Source organism: Spinacia oleracea, chromosome 4, assembly GCF_020520425.1.
Source record: "Spinacia oleracea cultivar Varoflay chromosome 4, BTI_SOV_V1, whole genome shotgun sequence".
Taxonomy (NCBI): domain Eukaryota; kingdom Viridiplantae; phylum Streptophyta; class Magnoliopsida; order Caryophyllales; family Amaranthaceae; genus Spinacia; species Spinacia oleracea.
Window position 1 is genome coordinate 102,653,213 of NC_079490.1, and position 16,654 is coordinate 102,669,866.

The window sequence follows — 16,654 nt, forward strand, 5'->3', positions numbered from 1 at the left end:
TTCTGTGCAAGTTCAAGCAACCTTCAGCAGCTTCCTCCTCAATATCATCATCCACGTCTTCTTCACCTTCATCATCTTCCTCCAAAAACATATCCTCGGTCCGAACAATAGGTTCAGTGTATACATGGTGGTCAATAATTGGATTTTCACTGGAATTTCCCTTATATCCTCCGATCTCACCATGCCATATCCACACATGGTATTGTTGCCTAAACCCACGACGAATCACATGATCTCTTAATGTTTTGATACTACTAACCCTACTCACATTTTCGCAATCGACACATGGACAATAAAACCCATTATCTTGTACATTTTCTTGATGCTCCAAAGCACATCTACAAAACTCCTCTACCCCATTCAAGAACCACGACGAAGTTCGCTTCTCATACATCCAACTTCGACTCATACCTTCTGTTTCACCGGCTAAAGTCATGATACAACCAAACTGTCAACACATTAACACATAGCAAATCACATTGAAATTGGTGTAACACGTTGTATACATGCTTAAATGAATTTCGTGAAACATAGTTGAACTATACAAAAAGAACATACAACAACAAGAGCAACAAGAGAAAAAACAACAATAACAACAACAAAAGCAAGCAACAACAACAAGATCAACAACAAAAACTAAGCAAATCAGAACTAGCAAAACAAAAAAACAAATAACAACGTGTTACACCCAAGACCGAATTACAGTGAAATCTTAAATTTAGTTTAAAACCTAAGCAAAACCCATGATTTTTTTTTTCAAGTTTCTTAGTCTCGAGCCTGCACCAACACCAAATTTGTAGGATACAATCAGAGATAAAGTTAAAGCATTTTTAAGGTTCTATTAAGCCAAAATTTGACATTGAAAATTAGGGTTAATTAATTTACAGTTTCAGGGGAGAGAGGAGAGGAGAGGACAGAGCAAGAGAGCACTAATTAGATAATTCAAACACAATTCATGTTAATTGCGAGACTGATATGAGGGGAAATAGAGCAATTAAACGAAAAACGGCAAGGATGAGGAGGAGCCAGTGGAAGCATAATTTACCTCAATTGAGAACGACGGCGGCGGAGATGAGTTCGAATGACCACGGCGTCGGTGGAGCTTAAGTAGGTCAGAGTCAGTCGTATGAAGGAAGAAGAAGTTGTTGGTGTTTCTGTGAAGTGAGACAAGCCAAACGAAAGAAAGAAGCAGCTAAGCTCCAAAAATCTCGGGTTAATACGTGTGTCTCTGTGGGGGGGGACATGTGACAACTTTGCGGCGTTAAAGGATACACGCCGCCAAACTTTTTTTATTTATTAATTTGCTGCGTCATAATAGTAAATAACGCCGCAAAGTCTTATTTTTTAACTAATTCTTCGAATTTCTCGTTTAGTTAGAGGCGTTAAGTAATTAACGCAGCAAAGTCATGGCAGCAAATGAATGTTTTTCTACTAGTGTTGTTTTTGTAGGTCTTACCCTTTCCTTTGCTATGACGCACTCCTCATTGTCAGCATCACCATCAACATCATCATAACCATCAAAATCTATATCCTCTAACTCTTCTAAGTCTCCAAAAGACTCCTCATCATCTTGCACAGCTGCCTCATTGTCACCATCACCCTCACCATCATCAGAAGGCTCATAAAATGAATATGATCCAGGATCTGAATCAGTTTCTCTATCAATGAAGTCATCCCATTTTTGTGGACTATCTGGCCTGTTGTCATTCCAGTCATACTCTGGATCTACTTCACTGACTGTGAATCCAGCTTGACTCTATAGATCAGGGGGTGGTGGTTGTTTTTGGGTTTTTGGCTGGGAAGGTGTTTCTGTGTTTTTAGGGGGTACAAGTTGCTTGTTTTTATCTGAAGTGGGTGGTTGTAATGAGGTGGAATTGTGGAAAGCATGTAATGACGTGTCAGCATCTTTGTGGGGACCATGTGATGGGGTGGAAGCATCTTTGTGGGGCCCACTAAATTTTTTTTGGATTAGAATAATTAACTCCCACAATAATGACTTCAGGTGGTTTGCTGGCTTATTTTGTTCTAGGACTTATCCTAGTTGGCATCACAATAGGTTTTTTAGCCCTTTTTGGAGTTAGCTTCTTTGCAGGGGACTTCACTTTTGGCTTTTTCTGTGTAGAAGAGGGAGGTGGATGGATATTCTTGGAAGCATTTTCAGTAGGTTTAGCAGCAAGGTCAGGATTCATAGCATGGTCCATAGGAATCAACACTGGTGTATCAACACCATGCAGCACATACACATCAATACGCCTACTCTTCATCACTATATCAATCATCACAAGCACCTCTGAATCTATATAAACTCTCCTCAATCCATTCTTCAAAGTCATCCCAGGAATTACGTAGTATATACCATCAATCAGTGTGTATGACCCACATGCTTTAGCTAGTTCTTCCAAATAAAACCAACAAAGTTCATCTGGGTCAACATTTACACTTTTTTGTTGACCACCTAGGTATACAGTTTCACCATACCCACGCTCCTTAAACAACCCACCATGTTTGAATTTCAAAGTCACAACATTCATTAAATCACAACCCATAATCGAATCCTACTTTTGTATTAAATAAAACAACCAATAATTACCAACATGAATCGTAAAGCAGCATAAATTAACAAAATTCAACATAAGATCATAAAACCCTAATTATTTTCAACATGAAATCGCAGAAACCCTAATTTTAGCATCTTTGATTTTTAAGCAAAATTCATGAAATTATCGCTATATTTATGTCAATTGCTGTAAAATAACTCAAATTTAAACTAAATTTAGCCTTATATGGTAAACAATTACCTCAATCCAATGGTTATTGTACTCGCTATTGAAGACTTTGCCTTTTTCCGAAGATTTGTTGCCGATGAGGTCACCTTTTGCAGCTTTGAAGGACGACCATTTATGGAAACCACAGTAAATTCAAGGACGAGTTTGCAGGAAGAGAGAGAGAAGAGTACGCCGTTGTGTTTTGGGAGGGAAATTAATGGTGAATTGCAGAGGTGGTTAGTAAAGATAGGGTTTAAAGGTTTTTGGGAGGGAAATGAATTTGCATTGACCGTTTTATCAGGTACCAGGTAAAGTGGTCTAATAATAAAAGGTGGGTATAATAGGTTGGGTTATTCTGTAATTAATTAAAAGTGGGATTGTTTTGAGAATACCGGCAAAAGGTGGGATTTATATTATCAATTTTTCCAAAGTAGAACTAAAATAAAATAATAAAAACAAAAGTGACTAAAACGAAAATAAATAGAAAATAATTTACGAAAACTAAATTAAATTATAGTAAAACAAATAAAATAAACAAATTACGAAATAAAAATCTACCATACTAAAAAAACACAAAAAACAACAATTACGTAATAACATATGAAAATAATGATAACAAGGACTAAAAATGTTAGAAATAGACTAAAACTACTCGAATAATGCCTAAAACACTACCATATGAGTCACATTATCAGCAAATTCAAAAAAAATACAAGTAGAACCGAAAACAATAATCTTCGAGGATGACAAAAACCTAAAAAAACCAAAATAACGACAATATTACCACAAACCGAGGACGAATACAACAAAACAAGAAGAAAATAGAAGTAACTTACATAATTTCGCAGAAAAAGAAGTTTCGAAGAAGAAGTAGAAATCGTAACGGAAGCTCTTGCGAATTTGAATAGTTTTCTCCTCAAAATAGTGTGAAAGATCAAAACGAGGGCAAAAAAGAGCTTTTATACTATCCAAATACCTAGACCCGACTACCCAGAATCGCAAATTATTTAATACCAGCCCAACAAAAACTAAAAGCTCAATCCAGCGATAAGGTGATCTTTTGTATGGAGCGTCTTATATAAAAGTTTGTAATTTCTATAAACTTTCTATGCACAAATTGTAAAATCTACCCTCATTAGTTAAGCACTCAATATTTGGATAACAGATGTGGATGTGGATGTCAACAAGCTTAGTTGGTGAAATTTTGAGGGGTGGTAACCAATACATGTGATCGAATTCCGTCTACATCATTTGTCGTGTTTCCCTTAGTGGCTCTCTTTACACCGAAAAAAAATATTTGGATAACAGATACGATTTAATTTTACCAAGTCTACCCTCATTAAAAATCAAGTCCATATTTGGATTACAAACACAAAAATACAATAGGAAAGTTTGTCAATTACTACCTAGGTTTTTAGTGACTTTGCGAATTACTACCTAGTTTGTTAAAAGTTGTCAATTACTACCTACTTGTTGAGTTATTGTTATCAATTTCTACCTTAGCCTATATTCCGACTAATTAGTCACTAATCATATAATAAGCAATCATTAATCATACTTTATTGAGATACAGATTGATTGCTCATTGCATTTCTTATTGCTGATTTACCAAAGAAATTGGGGATTTTAGAAATAAAAAAATGACGAGATCTTGTTAAATATATTCTTCATTTCTCAACCTTAGGATTGAAGCAGGAAGACAACCCAAGCCCCCTTCATCTTCGCCGCGATCCAACTATGGAGATGGTGCAATTTGTGGGAAAAATCTCATTGTGAAACTCTCGCTCCCTTGGGAAGTTGGGATAGTTGCAGAAATATCTAACTAGTGGGATGGGAAACTTAATAACTAGCAAGCCAAGGTCATTCCACCACCAACCAACCCTTGCACCCACCAGATTGGCGCCCTTGCCCTTGTTGTAACTACCAAATTAAAATTGAGGGTTTTGAAAATTTTGGGGCTTTTATGTTTTTTGGCCAATTAAGGATGTAATTAAACACTTTGGGTATATATCTTACATAATTATTATGCATTTGAAGAATTATTTCATGGAAGGATTATTATGGCTTGATATTTCATGGAAAGATTATTATGCATTTGAAGAATTATATATTATGGGAGTTTAATCTTTTTTGGTTTTTTTTTTGGTATTTTCTGATTTAATTAGTTTTGAAAATTTTATTTTTTATTAATTAATTAAAATAATTAAAGTATGATTAACGGTTGATTATGATATGCTTATTGACTAATTGGCCGAAATATGGATTAAGGTAGCAATTGACAACAACTAAAAATTTAGGTAGTGATTTATAACTTTTAACAATATATGAAGGATTTCACAAAGTCACTAAATACCTAAGTAGTAATTGACAAATTTCCTATACAATATTCAGTGTTTGTTTATTTCACATACTAGTCTTATATGCACGCGATGCGTGCGAGCACCTTCAGTATAATTATCTTTCGCCCAGTTATGACCTGCCCTAAACTGCCCAAAGACGGAGTTATCATGCCAGAAAATCTGCTCAGAACCACAACCAAGTTGGATGTCTTCAACCAAAAAGATCAGAGTTGCTACCCAACGCCTTAGATTTCATCACAACACAAATAGCAAAGAATAAACTATGAATTGATATGTATAAAAGCCTTTCCATGATCATATGACACAAAAGAAACAAAGTCACTGATTAAGATAAACCACATTCCTATAAATTTATCTAGCATCACAGCCATTACACCATAAGGAACATATTTTCTCCTACGGAATTGGTATTTGGATGCAACCTAACATTCACATCTATATACAATGAATTAAAGTAAATATGATATTAGTGTATTTAACAAAGTAATTCTCGGTAGTAGGAGAAGTCGTCTATTTGAAAGGCTCACGGCAAGACCAATAGATCGACCTACAGAACACTCCCGTGTTCTTTATCTCGTCATAGCAAGAAACAATATACTTCATGCACATGCATGTAAACAACCAACATTCCGCAACGCTATCATAGTTGGAATAACTATGAAAGAGAGATATAAGAGCTTCAGTGTGTGTAACAATCAGATCATAGATCATTGATCTCACTGAAATCCTCTAAGATAAGGTAAATTATCATCATCAACTCTAATCAACCCACAAATTAGTCACATAAAAACATAATTTTTGAGGAAAAATAAAGCTGAAACAATAGTTTTTCAAAGGTTTACTCAGAGTTCCAAAGGTCAGAAACTCTAGTCCACACTAAGTTATCGGGTCCATGAGCACGGCCCGAGGAACGAACCGATCGCAACTCACTTTGGTGTAGTACACATGAAAGATCTAACTCTCCTTCTGCTCCCCGAGCCTCCTGATTGTACTTCTCACGGTTTCTGCACTGGCGGTGCTGTTATTCAAACATAGAAAACAAATAAGTAAATAAATAAAAACAAAGAAATTATGTATAATTAGCATAAATGGATGCATAAAACTAATACCCCAATCAACAAAACGTCACAAATGTGAACTACAAACTCAATCAAGCTATTGAGTGGAATCCTTGGTCACTACCAATAGTTGTTGGAATTTCGAAAGATGCCTTCAGAGTATCTGTGAATCAGAAGCCTAAAAAAGTTTGTTGTTTGACACTTCTACCAGCTCTTAAGACGTTGTATGGGATCTCAAATCGTATCATATTCATTTGTATCAGACAATCAACTCTAATCTGAACTCTGAAACGCAAGTATATGTATATGAACTGCTGCTAATCTGCTATAGACTTTAGTGTTAAGGGATAGAGAATACATTTCATCAATTTTTTCTAGGTCATTTTATGGGTCTAAATATATAAATATTTTGTTTTTATTCTGGTTAGATTAGGCATCTCCTTCCTCTGTTGTTTTTCTTATTCCATATGAGTGGCGTTGCAATGCTAGTACTTCACCTATTTCTATACATGTATATGTTGACCTAATAAGGATAATATCACAATTATCATAAGTTGAATGCTGGTATGTTGGTATTTAGACTACTTTCTGTTTATATTAACTGCATGCCAGCTGCAGTGTTGCTGAAGCAGAATAAACGTTGTATGCAGCACCTTTACCTGATATACATAAATTCAAAGTGGTTGGATAATCATTCTAATAGATTAATAACATTCTTCTTTCTCGTTACTTATCATTTTTTCTTGTTCTTCTTTTAATGAATTCCTTCAAAATCAAGGCTTTCTAATCGGCGTTTCAAATGAAAATGATATTCAAGTACTACTTATTTTAATCTCAAAAATCCATCTATAAATTCAATTTTTTTTTCCACTGATTATTCTGCTGGCCTATTTCAGTTGAATAACCACTATAAAGCATTAAATGAAAACATCTCACACAGTTGAATAAGAAAGTATGTTTCACAAAATTTAATCAATTAAGTTGGTAATAAAAAATTATATAAAATAATTATAAGGCAAGAAAAAATGTTCGTAAAGTTCGTCTAAGGAAAAATTAGACATCATCTCTATTTAAGAACAAAATACAATTTAATACTCATGGCCATACGAAAATATAAATTGTAATACTAAAGTAAAGAAATCAAACAATGTACGGAGTAATAATCATACCCTTTAAACAATGTACTACGTGATACTTACGCGCATAATTGGTTCTTCTTTTGGCATTTTCGCGTCCTTTTTGTTACGGGGTGAGTGATTGTCCTTGTTGTCATTTTTTAACCTTCCATCTCAATATTCGATCTTGCATAACTTTATCTTCATTTTCTTCTATCATAAAACTCCAAAACTACACATTAAATTATCAATATTATTACAATGTTTAAATCTCTAATATTATTATAACCTTAAACATATTACTTAACCAAATTACTTTTATTATTTTTTCTTAATTAAAGTCATAGAGCATGTAGTCTAAAATACGATTTGACCCGCTCACCTGAAAATAGGGAAGCCTAAAGGTCGTAACTCGTAAGGGTAGTAAGACCTTTAATCTAAGACAATCATAAGTAATCAAAGACCACTAAAAGAGTAAAAGGCTCTTATCTATCAAAACCTAAACAGTAAACTCCATTCTCTTATTTGGCATTAACAACAACACCACCAACATCAACGAAGGAGCTATAAGTGAAAATGGAGACAATAATCCCCACCTTTCTCTCCTCCCGTTGTTTCATCTCAAGAGACTCAAATCATCAACTATGTCCTGATTATCTCTCCCTCCATAATTTTATCACCCTTGCACATAAGACTTTCCGCTGAGGCGCCGGCTATTGGAACCGGCCAATTAACTTATCCATGTTGTTGGAGTTCATGTGGGGTTTATATCGACAAATCTCGAATTCGATTAAGACGACTCTTGGATCACTACCCATTTAAATACGACATGCATATCAGGTATCTGCACCTATTGGGGTTTTGGTCGTCGTTTCGCTACCGGTGGTGTGGTGATATATACTTTTGTTTTAGTTAATTTTGAATTCTTTGGTCTTGGGTGTCAGTGAATTTTTTGGCTTGATAATCTTATTGATTTTTAACATTTATTTGAGAATTGTATTTTTTTGGCTTGATAATCTTATTGTTTTTATTACCAACTAATAAACTACAATTGTAGTCTATCACGATCCAAAACTCAAAGTAATTGGCGTTTTTTTTTAAGACATACCCAGATGAGAAAATGAACCAAATACATGAAGAATTAGAAATAAGAATGTTTTTTTTTTCAATTGATTGACAAAAGATTGTATTTTTCAATCAAATTAGCAATTAAACAAAATGGTAAGAGGATATTCATAGTTTCATACCTGATGAAGAAGCCATCGCCTCAGTAAGAACTTCACTCAAAAAAAATCAACGTGAGGGTTTTGAAACCCTAATTAATCGACCGATGCCGCCTCCTTCTGGTTAATAAAAAAATTACACGAAATTGACATAAGTAAAGCAAAATAGAAACCCTAATTAATCGAAAACAAAAAATTGGGAAACTTAACTGGTTAGATGATGATGAGGGTTTTGATTTTTGAAGAGATTCAACGTGAAAAGGGCCGACCGATGCCGCCTCCTTCTCCATCTCCATCTCAACCAATTGATGATTAAAAAACCTCAATAACACAAAGATCAAACGAATAAGAACATAAGTTTTAATCCCAATTTACCGAATCTTTGAGAAGAGAATAGAACTGAAAAGTGGCGAGTTATCTCACCCGGATCTCCAAAAGATCAGACGTTGATGGTGATGGCGGTGGCGAAGGTGAGAGGCGGAGGAGAGAGAGTCTGCGTGTGCGGTGAAAGAAACACAAAATATTTAGGGTTTGGAATGGAGGACGGGGTTTGGTGGAAGAGGATTAGTGGAAGAAGATCGAAGAAGATGAAGAGGAAGGAGAGAGAAAACGGGAGGGAGGTTGAGGGACGCCGAAGACCTAGGAGAGAGAAAGAGAGGTATGTGTGAGAGTGAAAGGCTGGGGGGGTTTACTTAGGGGGTAATTTCGTCAATTCGCAGGGGGACACGAAAAGTTATTTTACTATTATGCCCTCAGCTATTTCTTTATATAATAGAGATGAATTGAATTCCCATAGAAAGTTTATTTTCTTGGGAAGTTACTTCCCTTGTAAATTTCTTAAAACATCAATACTAGCCTACTCTTAACCCCCCCTTAAAGAGAGAGAAAATTCAAGAGTTAGCTCTTAATAAAAAAAAAAGATAACTCTTAGCTACCTCTTATTTAGAGGTTGATTAAGACATCCTCTAAATAAGAGGTAACTCTTAGAAATAAGAGTGGGGTGAGGTGGATGATTATGGGGCTATTTTGCATGCTTTTGACATTTTTGTTTTTTTTTTTTAAAAAAAAAACATGTAAAAGGTGTTTAATAGGAAGTAAATAAGAGATAGTTATTTCTTGGATTTTTGATACATAACTTTTATTAAGAGAGGGTGATGAGGTGGATGAAGAGAAAGATTAAGAGTGGATAAATAGAGGAAGTGAAAATCGCAGTTTGTTATGTAAAACATAACAATAAAAAAATTCAATGAAATGGTACATGTTTTAATCGAAATGGTACTCTTTTTGCGCTGTGATGTGTTTGCTCACACATCACAGCATCACACATCACAACATGCCGCATCGCCGAGCTCTTATAAAGTAGGACTATACTAAGGTAATGTTTGGTTTTAAGTAGATAGAGGGGTAAGTGTGACTTTCTAGGAAGTGCACAATTTTCATGTTGTTTGTTTGACATCAAATAGGTAAAATGAGGGAAGTAGAACTTTCTTGGGAATTTGGACTTTCCATTACCCACCTGAGCTCGGCGAGGCGGCATGCTGTGATGTGTGAGCAAATACATCACATCGCCAAACATGTACTATTTATTTAAAAAATAGTACCATTTTATTAAAAAAAAAGTACCATTTTGATAAAACTATGTACCATTTCATTAAAAGAGTATCATTTTATTAAAAATAAAGTACTATTTCAATTAAAATATGTAGCATTTCATTAAATTTTTTTGCCGTCATATTTTATAAAAATATAACAGACTGCCGAGTATCGGCAGACGGCAGCTGAGGAATGAATAACCAATTCACCACGCTGATATGCGTGACTGCTTTAAATTATACGGAGTACTCCGGTTCCTGGATTATAATTGGACGAACCTACTTTACTCGTAAATTCGTAATAATTTTAATTCGCATAAATTTTCAAATATTTAATAGGCCCCAGAAAAAGCCATTTTATATTTTTCAACTTTCAAAACGAAGCTCCTCTTCTTGTCGTTTTCTCTCTCCTCTTTTTGTCATTTCTCGACGCATTCTCTGTCTGAGAACCCTCAAACACAAAGCAAACCCAACATTCCTACCATCTTAACCATTTTAATACCCACCCTTCTATCTCAATTTTCTTTCATCAATCTCTCCTTCGTCAATCTCAGAGATCACTTTTAAGATCTAATGGTGGGGGTTCAACAATTAGCTTAACAGCGCAATATCGATTCTGACCTTCAGGTAATCCCCCCCTCCTTTTTTTAATAAATGAAATATGTAATTGTTTGTTGCTAATTTTTGTAAATTGATTGTTGGGTAGTGATGTTTAGGTTTATGTTAATCAATTGTTTGTAAGATTCTAATATTGAAAATGGGAATTATTCTGTCATTTGGGATGTTGAACATTGGGGTTGAATTTGGTGATTAGGAAAATCTTATTTGCTAATTTAAGAACTGGGTTATTACTGGAAATTTCATTTTTGAATGATTTTGTGAAAATATTGATAATTTAAGGTACCCAATATGATACGAATTAATGGGTCCACCATTGATGGTTTGGTAGGTAATTCTTTTGATTTTTTTTTATTTATTTTTTTAAAATATATTTTTATGAATTGATTGGAAAATAGAAGCAAAGGAAGTATTTGACAACGATGAATTCAACATCGTTGCCAGTACCGCATTTGGTGATTTTGGTTATTAAATCAACATGCATTCAATTAGGAGAAAGCTAAATTAGTTGGGGACAAATGAATTGCTTTGAGTTTGATGGGTCAAGATATTAATTGGAAAAGCTCGAGCTTGTTAAACAGCTGACTCTTCGTGATCACGATATGTTGCTGGTGGTTGATTGAACAAGTAGGTCTATATCCAAACAATTAGCTGTCACTTTTGTTTTGTTTTGTTAAAAGCCTTAGTGTTGACGATGGTGTGACAGAAGTCTTTTATGATGGGAATCCATGGGTAAATATAATCATTGTGCTTTCATGTGTGAAATAATATTTGTCTAAGTAACTCAGTGCTATGAGGAAAACCCTCTTCGCTTGGAGTTGGGGGTAAACGGGCTCCTCTTTAAACATATACTACGTAGTTGCGGAAAGGCTTCGATTGAACCATTTACTTAGTAGCAAAAGAAGTGAAATCAGCAAGATGTTTGATTCGGGTCCATTCAAGTTGACAGTTGAAAAAGTAACTTATAAGCTAATGGTATTGTTGATTTTAGACTTGTGCTTTTGAGTTTTGACAGTTTTCCCTTTTTAATCTATAATGCAAGATAGTTGGTGTTGTTATTCACATCAGGGCGTGTCTCCCCCGACTATTGTGTTTGGGGGAACCATGGATATTTTCCGAGAATAATTAAGAAAAATGCCACATTTGTGGTTTTTTGGGTATCAGTTACATACTAATTTGGTTTGATATTGAGTATGAAGTATAAAAAGTGCTGCTTCTACATCCGGTTTTCTTTGATTTTCTGTGTGGGTCATTTATATGTGTATTCTTCTTAATTGCAATATGAACATGATCTTCATCTATGACGGCTTATCATGCATTATTTTGGAATGCAGAACTCTACTGGCAAAACAAGAGAATGCTAATTTAATGAATAGAAGCGATAGAAAGAAAGAAAAACCACTTGCGATCTCAAAATAAGCAGCTTTTTGCGAGTTTCAAGAAAGGTCCGATGTTTGTATAAACTATTCACAGATTAAGATGTTTTTTTGGTTATTTCTTTGGTGTTTTGATGTGACAAATAAAATTGCATTATCTAAGGTTGTTTAAGCTTAACATTTTGGTGTTCTGAAGTACTAAGATCTGTGGAATGACGAAAGTTGGTTAAAACTACTGTTATTTGGGAATGGGGGGGAAACTGGAGAATTAGATGTTAGTTAGCAATTTTTGCATTTAATCTGCGTTATACCTGGAATGTTTTAGCATCTTAATTTTTAGTTGTGTTTTGGCTTGAATCTTATTTGTTTAGTATTTTCATATTGTCAGTTTATTGGTCAATAGGATGATGACGTCAAGAGATGCTGCTAGATATAAAAGAAATGACGATTCGAGTAAGGGGAAGTTATTAAACGAAATCGAAAGTATTAGCAAGGCGCTCTATTTAGACAAGAACCCGTCAAAAAGCTCCTCTTCTGCAGCTCGAAGTTTGCCTAAATCGGTAGACAAGAGTAATGTATTTTCAAAGCATGGCGGTGATGGCCCTTCTACTAAGGAGAAGAAGTCATTTTGGAATTGGAAACCTTTAAAGGCTCTCTCCCATGTTAGAAATCGAAGGTTTAACTGTTGCTTCAGTCTCAAAGTTCATACAATAGAAGGGTTGCCCTCTAAATTCAATGATATTAACATTTGTGTTCATTGGAAGAGGAGGGATGGAGAAGTGGTTACTAGCCCAATCAAGGTGGTTGAAGGATCAGCTGAGTTTGAGGAGAAACTAACTCACACTTGTTCAGTTTATGGCAGTAGGAGTGGCCCACACCATTCTGCCAAGTATGAAGCAAAGCATTTTTTGCTTTATGCAGCAGTGCATGGGAACCCGCTTGATTTAGGAAAGCAACGTGTTGATCTCACGAGGCTGCTTCCGCTTACGTTGGAGGAATTGGAGGATGAGAAGAGTTCTGGAACATGGACAACAAGCTTTAAGCTATCAGGGGAGGCAAAAGGCGCTGTCATGAATGTTAGTTTTGAATATTTGGTGTTAGGGGATGGCATTGCTCCTAATAACAAGAATGTGCTTAAGCTTTTGGATTCAAAGTCGACGGCAAGGAATTATATCAAATCTAATCAAGGTGATGGTAAGGGCATGATTCGTCGTGCTGGAAGTCTTCCTTCAAATCTAAAGTCATCTTCTATGTCTCGTACTATGGATAATGTAAAAGTTCTTCATGAGGTTCCTCCTACTAAAATGTCTGAACTATCTAGTTCTGTTAATATGCTGTATCAAAAGTTTGACCAGGAAAACTCGGACTCTTTGATTGAAGATAAGTGTGAAATTGAATTGCCTGCAGATAATGGCAAGCCTGTAAAATCATCTCACTGTGCTCCTTCAGATTCATTTCAGGAAAATATGGTGAATAGTGAGGATACTGAATTTTCATTTATTGAGAAAGGGACGGAATCTTTGGAGGAGAAGTCAACATTGGTTGAGGATGGGGGAAAGATCGTTGATCATCAAGATTTAAAGAGCTCTGATCTTTCTGTGGTTTACACTGATACTGGAGTTTCTTGTCAAGAGAAAGCTGAATTTAAAAGAGATGAGATTGTAATACATGATTGCCACTCTGCAGAAAAGGTTGTTGATCATCAAGACGTAACGAGTTCTGATCTTTCTGTAGCTTACAGTGATGCTGGAATTTCTTGTCAAGAGGAAGCTGAATTCAAAAGAGATGAGATTGCTACACATGATTGCTACTCTGCAGAAAAGGTTGTTGAACATGAAGATGAAAGTTCCAATCTTATTGTAGCTTGCAGTGATGCTGGAATTTCTTGTCAAGAGGAAGCTGAATTTAAAAGAGATGAGATTGTAGTACATGATTTCCACTCTTCAGAAAAGAAAGTGTGTATCAAAGAATCACTATTAGAAGATCTGGAGTCAATTTTGAGCAATGTTGCCGAGCTTGAGAAAGAAGGACTGGACACCCCAGAGACTAATAGTGAATCAAGTGATCAGGAAAATGAGAATGAGGATAAAAACATGATGATGCCTTCACTTAGCTTGGATGACGTCGCAGACACTGTCGCTGATGAGTTTTTAAGCATGCTCGACCTTAATACTGAAGCAGACCCTGAGTCCCCAAGAGAGCGTCTTTTGAGAGAATTCGAGAAGGAAGCAGAGGCTAGTGGTTGTTCGTTATTTGGTTTTGATATTGATGAAGAGGATGTGGAAGATTATGACTATTATGCTCCCTCTATCTCTGGGTGGGAGGAATTTGATGAGGATCCTGAATTTTTAGCAGTTGACCAGAATGAATATCCGAAGATTAGGGCCAAGGTGATGGAAGACTTGGAAACACAAGAACTTATGCAAGAATGGGGCTTGGACGAGATGGCTTTCCAAAGTTCTCCACCAAACAGCAGAGGTGGCTTTGGCAGTCCTATTGATCTCCCTCCTAAAGAATCTTTGCAGTTACCTTCTCTTGGAGAAGGTTTAGGTCCATTTATTCAAACACCGACCGGAGGTTTTTTGCGATCCATGAACCCTAGCCACTTTGCGAATGCCAAGAGTGGTGGGAGCCTAATCATGCAGGTTTCAAGCCCTGTTGTGGTTCCTGCTGAGTTGGGGTCTGGGGTAATGGATATATTACAGCATTTGGCTTCAATGGGACTTGAAAAGTTGTCTATGCAAGCCAATAAGTTGATGCCTTTGGAGGATATCACTGGAAGAACGATGCAACAAATAGCTTGGGAAGCTGCACCTCATGTGGAAGCTTCTGAAAGGTTTGAGACTTGCTGCTGTTTAATTGATACTAGCTTGTAGCTTTCTATTATTAACTGTCTTGTTTCTCTTCTCCCAATGCTCAGTCAAAATCTGCTTCAAGATGAGACAGAAGATGGCAGTGTTACATCTGCTGGAAAGAAACGAATAAAAGAAACTTCTTCTGGAAGGAAATCCAAAAAAATCAGCTCAAGCTTATCATCCGATGAGGCAGACTCAGAATATGTATCTTTAGAAGACTTAGCACCATTAGCCATGGATAAGATCGAAGCACTGTCAATTGAGGGTTTGAGAATACAGTCTGGCATGTCAGAGGAGGAGGCACCTTCAAACATCAATGCACAGTCTATCGGGGAATTCTCAACTCTTGAAGGGAAAAAGATAACGTCCACTGCATCAATGGGTTTGGAGGGAGCTGCAGGATTGCAGTTGTTGGACGTTAAGGACAGTGGGATTGATGGTGATGATGGACTAATGGGTTTATCTTTAACATTAGATGAATGGATGAAGCTAGATTCTGGTGAAATTGACGAAGATGAGATACTAAGCGAGAGGACATCAAAGCTTCTAGCTGCTCATCATGCTAAAAGCACAGATTTGAATTTTCTTGGAAGGAAGGGTGAAAGAAAGGGTAAAGGTTCTGGAAGGAGGTGTGGTTTGTTGGGGAATAATTTCACTGTTGCTCTGATGGTTCAACTCCGTGACCCCTTAAGAAACTATGAACCAGTTGGCACACCAATACTTGCTCTAATTCAAGTGGAAAGGGTGTTTGTTCCTCCAAAACCAAAGATATATAGCACGGTTTCCGAGGCAAAGGACAATAGTGATGAAGATGATCTTGAGTCAGTTGCAAAGGAAGAGAAGCAGCTGGAGCCTGAGGAAGAGAAAACCCAGGAACATGACAAAATTCCTCAGTACAAAATAAGTGAGGTGCATGTTTCTGGTTTAAAAACTGAGCCTGGTAAGAAAAAGCTGTGGGGCAATAGTGCTCAACAACAATCTGGATCTCGTTGGTTGCTTGCTAATGGGATGGGGAAGGGGAAAAATCTATTTGGGAAACCCAAGATTGCTACCAAATCTTCATTGCCAGCCACAGTTGCATCTCAGCCAGGTGATACCTTGTGGAGTATTTCTGCTAAATTTAATGGCAGTGGGTCCAAATGGAAACAATTAGCTTCGCTTAATCCTCACATCCGGAACCCGAATGTTATACTTTCAAATGAAACGATCAAGCTGCGATAAGTGAAAAGTCGTATCATATGACACCTGGCTTGATTTTCCACAGGAGGCATGCCTTTTTGTCACCTTCCATAAATCAGTACAGGTTCTGTGAGGGAAATGTTCATGCCCTTGTATTTAACTTATACAAATGTTACACACAGTGTACTGAAAGGATATGTACATTATTTTGATGTAAATCCCTTGGGTCGAAATGAAATACTTGGTAGAAATTTGGTGTGCAATTTTTTGTTCTTTTCTGATAATGGGGAATTTCTAGTGTGTATGAAAACATCGTTTTTGGTAAATTTGGGCAATTTTGAGTTATAACCTGAATTTAAAATAAACCCTTGTCAGCTGCAATTCCTCTGTGGTGTGTGCTTCATTGGTTGTTTGCTCCCTCCTCTGTAGTCCTGTACTGTGTCAGGGAAGCAGAAATGACTACAGCACAACATTAAGCAATTGCAGTTTGCTGAATGAACAAGACCCCTGCGA

The 16,654-nt window shown here is 36.2% G+C and overlaps 1 protein-coding gene, 1 long non-coding RNA gene and 2 other non-coding genes across 8 annotated transcripts; 1 reads left to right on the forward strand and 3 right to left on the reverse strand.

Annotated features, from left to right (window-relative positions):
* Window positions 1-5,395: 5,395 nt before the first annotated feature.
* Window positions 5,396-5,534, reverse strand: LOC130460526 (small nucleolar RNA snoR80). Its single transcript, XR_008920382.1, has one exon. It is a non-coding gene; the product is annotated as a small nucleolar RNA snoR80 (small nucleolar RNA).
* Window positions 5,535-5,799: 265 nt separating this feature from the next.
* On the reverse strand, window positions 5,800-5,885 carry LOC130460504 (small nucleolar RNA R11/Z151). Its single transcript, XR_008920361.1, has one exon. It is a non-coding gene; the product is annotated as a small nucleolar RNA R11/Z151 (small nucleolar RNA).
* A 10-nt stretch (window positions 5,886-5,895) lies between these two features.
* Window positions 5,896-8,843, reverse strand: LOC110783776 (uncharacterized). The gene is made up of 3 exons (XR_002532150.2): window positions 8,732-8,843; window positions 8,546-8,641; window positions 5,896-6,143 (listed from the first exon to the last, which is right to left on the reverse strand). It is a non-coding gene; the product is annotated as an uncharacterized lncRNA (long non-coding RNA).
* Window positions 8,844-10,470: 1,627 nt separating this feature from the next.
* On the forward strand, window positions 10,471-16,451 carry LOC110783793 (protein PLASTID MOVEMENT IMPAIRED 1-RELATED 1). Of its 5 annotated transcripts, XM_056843794.1 has the most exons (5): window positions 10,471-10,740; window positions 12,066-12,176; window positions 12,496-13,301; window positions 13,557-14,943; window positions 15,028-16,451. In XM_056843794.1, the coding sequence occupies exons 3-5, from the start codon at window positions 12,512-12,514 to the stop codon at window positions 16,181-16,183; spliced, it is 3,333 nt and encodes a 1,110-aa protein (XP_056699772.1). In that variant the 5' UTR covers window positions 10,471-10,740; window positions 12,066-12,176; window positions 12,496-12,511; the 3' UTR covers window positions 16,184-16,451. The 5 variants fall into 5 exon arrangements, with proteins under 5 accessions (XP_056699772.1, XP_021843856.1, XP_021843857.1 ...); XM_021988164.2 differs by having other exon boundaries at window positions 12,496-14,943; XM_021988165.2 differs by having other exon boundaries at window positions 12,511-14,943.
* The last annotated feature ends 203 nt before the right edge of the window (window positions 16,452-16,654 follow it).